The 5,520-nt window shown below is 31.7% G+C and overlaps 2 protein-coding genes across 3 annotated transcripts in view; both read right to left on the bottom strand.

Moving 5' to 3' along the window:
* The window catches only part of LOC106457694 (syntaxin-like), a 28,279-nt gene extending 27,933 nt beyond the window's left edge, over positions 1-346 (bottom strand). Inside the window, 1 exon segment of the mRNA NM_001314093.1 lies at positions 224-346. Coding sequence (NP_001301022.1) covers positions 224-256 — 33 coding nt within the window. The 5' untranslated portion in view covers positions 257-346.
* Positions 347-3,873: 3,527 nt separating this feature from the next.
* Positions 3,874-5,520, bottom strand: part of LOC106457689 (39S ribosomal protein L16, mitochondrial-like) — a 20,562-nt gene continuing 18,915 nt past the window's right edge. For both annotated transcript variants that reach the window (XM_013917130.2, XM_013917131.2), the window contains exon 6: positions 3,874-4,558. In XM_013917130.2, the coding sequence (XP_013772584.1) occupies positions 4,364-4,558 (195 nt within the window). In that variant the 3' untranslated portion in view covers positions 3,874-4,363. The remainder of the gene's footprint in view (positions 4,559-5,520) is intronic.

A 5,520-nucleotide genomic window follows, 5' to 3' on the forward strand; every position in this document is an offset into this window, starting at 1 on the left:
ATGCAATAAACATCAGTTTTCTTTTTTTAAGTCTAGTTTTTTTGTTAAGTTGTTATGTGCTGTCATGTTAAGCTTATATTAAAGTTTTTCTTCATTACCCATTTAAGCCGTCTCCAGCCATTATTATATTATTACTTATTATTATTAAAACTGGATAGAATTTAGAAATGAGAATAGCATTAGTACTAATAGTAATACTAATAATAGTAATAGCAGGACTTACTGCTTTGAGGGCAGCAAGACGGTCCTTCGTCATTGTGATATAAATAAAGATGTTACGCTGGAACAAACAGTCATTTAAAGTTCATAGCACCTTTTCATTAAAACTGTAAGTGTAAGGGAAAACACCAATTTTACGAGTAAAGTTGGACTACACATTTTAAGGCGGTGGTTGCGCGGACAATCGATTTTCTGTCAAGATATCGTAAAGACACTACATATAACGACGTATAGATGGCACTTCTTTGATTTATCAGACATATTTACCAAAATAAGTATAATAATTATTATATAGGCTTGATGAGTTTTAATATTTTATTACATGTTATACCTGATTTGTGGTAAACAATTTTTAAAAATGTTAATTAAAATTGAAAATGGCTTTCATTTTTACGGCATCTTATAAATAGTTTGTTTGTTGGACTTTTTCTTAATTGTCATACAACTAAAATCTGTAACATAATTTAATTTCCACTGTTATGTTAAACTTATATTAAAGTTTTTCTTCATTACCCATTCAAGCCGTCTCCAACCATTATTAATCTCAAAGTGGGTTCCTCGTCATCGAATTTTAATTTTCACTTAATTTTATACATACATTCGCAAAAATTGCAAGGAGATTAAAGAAGTGAGGGCTGTATTAACGAACAGGTTTCATTCCCTTGTTTTTCTAGATTAAATGTTTGATTTTATCATAATATTCATAAAAGAGTCTAAAAACACCAGTTACAATTAATAAAAGTAACTATAATTTAATTGGAACGTCCAGCCTAAAAAAAAAAACACTTTATACGTACGTAGTATACGCGGCCAAAGACCCTTTATCTTCAGGTATAGCACTTATTAATTGTGTGGCCTGATAGTTAAGGCGCTCGACTCACAACCTGAAGGTCGCGGGTTCGAATCCCCGTCACACCGAACATACTCGTTCTTTCAGCCGTGGGAGGCGTTATAATCTGACGGTCAATCCCACTATTCGTTGGTAAAAAGAGTAGCGATGAGTGGTGTTGACTAACTACCTTTTCTTTAATCTATCACTTACCTCTAAATTAGGCCCTCGTGTAGCCTTGCGTGAAACTTAAAACAAATCAATCTTAATTGTGACTAATTAATTAACCAGAGGGAAAAATACCAGTCACCAGCACATTCGGCCAAAAGTACTTTGAACATCCTTTTGAACTAAATAACTGGACTAATTGTCACGTTTATAATGTGCCCGCAGCTTAAATTTAAAGTACCTAATTACAGGCTGTTTAATCCACAGCCCGACATATTAATTACTAAGCCACTTTCTGCCCAAATGTATAAAAAAATATATCAGGACAAAGCATGGCTTGTTTATTTGTTATGAATTTCGCGCAAAGCTACACGAGGCTAGCCGTCCCTAATTTAGCAGTGTAAGACTAGATGGAAGGTAACTAGTCATCACCACCCACCGCCAACGCTTTTTCCAACGAATAGTGGGATTGACCGTCACATTATAACGCCCCCACAACTGAAAGGGCGAGCATGTTTGGTGGGAAGAGGATTCGAATCTGCGACCCGCAGATTGAGAGTTGAGCGCCCTAACCACATGGCCATACCGGGCCAAAGAGCATGGCGCATCAACGTATATAAGAAGTGAGAGAAAGAAGAAAAAGAAAAAACTCCTACAATAATAAATGTCAAATAAAAATTATCAAATTTGCTATAATATAATTTAGAATTTTATATCATATCCTGTGTCCTAAAAGTTTCTAATTCCTAATTCCACACCATGTTGTCAAAACTAAAAGGTTGAAGTTTTCTGCATAGAAATTAATATTATATGGTTTAATTTCATCAGATTGTAGTAATTTGAAAATAGTGCATGTAGGTGGTATAACTCGTTATTAATGTAGTAGTTAATAAAAACAACTATTTGTAATTTATATACATCAAGTAACATAAATGGATAGGTTAAACATTTTATAAGCATTTATGAAAAGTCATAATTTTGTGCATTTGCCCTTTACCTTCAAATTCTATGCCATCACAATTAATAAATCGCAGAGTAACATATTTGACCATGTAGGAATATTTCTTCCGGAACCAATTTGTTTTCATTGTTCAATTTATAATGCTTTGTCAAGAAACAGATTTGAATATAACATAAAACACATACACAAATCAAAATTCTAATCAAGGAACACTTACAGATGATGGCAAAATTAACAAGAATTGTCGTTTTCGTGAAATACTTGAAAAAGAAAACATTTTTTTACATATATTGTTACTGTTATTTGTTACTAAGCACAAAGCTACACAAAAGTCTATCTGTGCTCTGTCCACCACGGGTATCGGAACTTGATTTCTAGCAGTACGAGTCCGCAGATATCCCGCTGTGCCATTGGGGAGCATATTGTTACTATAATTAATTTTTAGAAAAGATGTTCATAAAACATTTATTTAGTTTTAATTTTCCATAAAAAAAATTAATCAGCATTTACCGTTATAATGATGAGCATGCAGCTAGTAATATTCTGCAGATAGATATATCTCCTAAGGTTTACCATTCACTGGATTACTTTTTGTTTGTGTGTGTGTGTGGTTTTACATGATGTGACTGTGGTGTCGCTCGCTGGTAAGCACCTTGTCAATTATGTTATCGAATTATTGTATTAGTAAAAACATGAGAACAGCATTGTAACTAGTAAAATAAACAAGAAAAACACTTATTTTTAAGTTTTATTTGTGTGTTTATACATTCCACGTAATCATGCAAAACTGGTGACTATTTCTAATTTCAAGTATAACCTACGAAACCAGCACCATAACTTCCTTTATACGATCTTTTCATGGGTTACTAGAACAGTTCTTTTATAATTTTTGACCCTGAAGCAACGTCAAAGGTTCTGATACATCACTTATTGATCAGTAAACCTCTCAGAGAAAGCTTCTGGGCGTCATTTTTCTTTGGATTCCAGTTTGTCTATGATTGGGTTGTTCTTTATGAAGAAGAAATTAATCTACACATTAGCCCATTCACTGCAGCTGGGACGTATATTTCTCAGTACTCCCACCCCCTCACACTGTGACTAGGACAAATGTTTCCCATCGTTGAAGCTGTTTACACCTTTCTCTGATGGGACCAAGTTCATCATCTTGACTATCATCACTAGATGGAGAGCTAGCATCTTCTTGTTTCATTGCCTCTTCATCATCACACATTTGAACACCACTTGACTCACTTTCACTATCTTCTAAGCTATCCGAGTCAAGTCCATAAAGCATATTTACATAGTAATTAGGGTTAATACTCGCCGCTTTAGCGATGCAGGCACGGTCAGCACGCAATTGTCGTACGTTCTTTAAGCATCTTGTTGGTTACTGAAGGGCTGAGCGGAAAACATTGAGGGAAACCATATATCAACATTAGGTGGGCCAATAAATATTTTCCAACTCATCTTACCCCCATACATCATGCAGCAATTATGAATAGGAAACATTTGTCCCAACCACAGTGTGAGGGGGTAGAATCATTGGAAAATATACATCCCAGCCACAGTAAAAGGGTTAAAGAAGATATTAGGCTAAAAAAACGTTTTCTACTGATAGTCATCAAACAAATTCAGTGACAATCCACTCAGATCTGACATTTGTATCCATTATACAAAGAAACATTTATATCTAAAATATACAAAACTATTTATTAAAAGTGCAGCTATTATGGAGACTATATACATACAAGCTGAATTCTATTTCATACATGACTATCCTCGGTAAAACATTAAAGTTATACTTAATACTGTCTACCAAATGCATTTTCTTCACTTGTCACAAAAATTTGTTAAAAAATAATCATCAATACATAATCATAAGTCTACTAATTTCAAAATATATTTCTGCATAGAAATAAAATGTTTGTTAAAGTAGTCAACCTAAAGTCCACTTTAACTCTAAGACCAATTTTGGATAATCTTTCAAATTAACTGTAAAAGGATTTAAACCCTTGTATGTTTGCTTATATGGTTTATTTTATTTTTTAATGAAATGCAACTGATACAGCTAAAAGAGAGACAAGACCAATCATCACACACTCTTTTAATTTTTACAAAAATTTAATAATCCACGAAAAATTCAGAACTTGTACCGTGATAGATTAATTTAAACTTAATGTTGATAATTAAATATATCTTCCAAACCAATAGTTATCGTAACTACTGATCCAGTTTTGACAACCTTGCATCTTGTTTTTAACAACATATTCAAAACTGAATGGGTTTGCATTATCTCTCAGGATTCGTTGTTCTTCTTCCAGTAGTTCTTCGAGTATTTTCTGGCTGATGGGCATAGCATCAAAAGGAAGCTTGTTAACAACCTGCAGAATTAATTCAAAATACAAACCCATATGATAAAAATAAAAAAACAGTAAAGTTAAAAACGTAACAAAGAAATTCTGCATTGCACAGCTATGTGAAACATTTATAGAAATTTCTTGAGCTAATCAGAATTATTTATCACTATGTATAGCTCATATATTATGAATGCTTACTACAAGTGAAAAACATTTTAAAATACTATGTGTAAAATTACATTACGTATTAACTAATTAATTGGTATTCTATTAGGTTATCGATTTATACTGGAGCTTAAATACTATTACGCCACAAAATGATTTATTTGGAGACGATTTCAATCATTTTAATATCGTGTATGTTTTTGGTTTTTATTTGGAATTTTGAAGTTATGGAAATATGAAAAAAAATATTTTTATATTATTTTCACAAAAACATGCCCTGATCATTAGCTAATAATAAAAAAATTAAGAATTAAATTTCAAATCTTATTTTCATTGCTATTTATCTTTTATCAAAAAATATTAAAAAAGCAACAAAACTTTTCTCTAAGAAATCTTGTCTTTTATATACAAAAATAATGCAAGCACAACTGTTAGTCATTAACAGATTTTAATGTCAGTACATAATAACTGTTAGTCATTAACAGATTTTAATGTCAGTACATAATAACTGTTAGTCATAAAACAGATTTTAATGTCAGTACATAATAACTGTTAGTCATTAACAGATTTTAATGTCAGTACATAATAACTGTTAGTCATAAAACAGATTTTAATGTCAGTACATAATAACTGTTAATCATAAAACAGATTTTAATGTCAGTACATAATAACTGTTAATCATAAAACAGATTTTAATGTCAGTACATAATAACTGTTAGTCATTAACAGATTTTAATGTCAGTACATAATAACTGTTAATCATTAACAGATTTTAGTGTCAGTACATAATAACTGTTAATCATTAACAGTATTTTAGTGTC

This window comes from Limulus polyphemus, unplaced genomic scaffold, assembly GCF_000517525.1.
Source record: "Limulus polyphemus unplaced genomic scaffold, Limulus_polyphemus-2.1.2 Scaffold361, whole genome shotgun sequence".
NCBI lineage: Eukaryota > Metazoa > Arthropoda > Merostomata > Xiphosura > Limulidae > Limulus > Limulus polyphemus.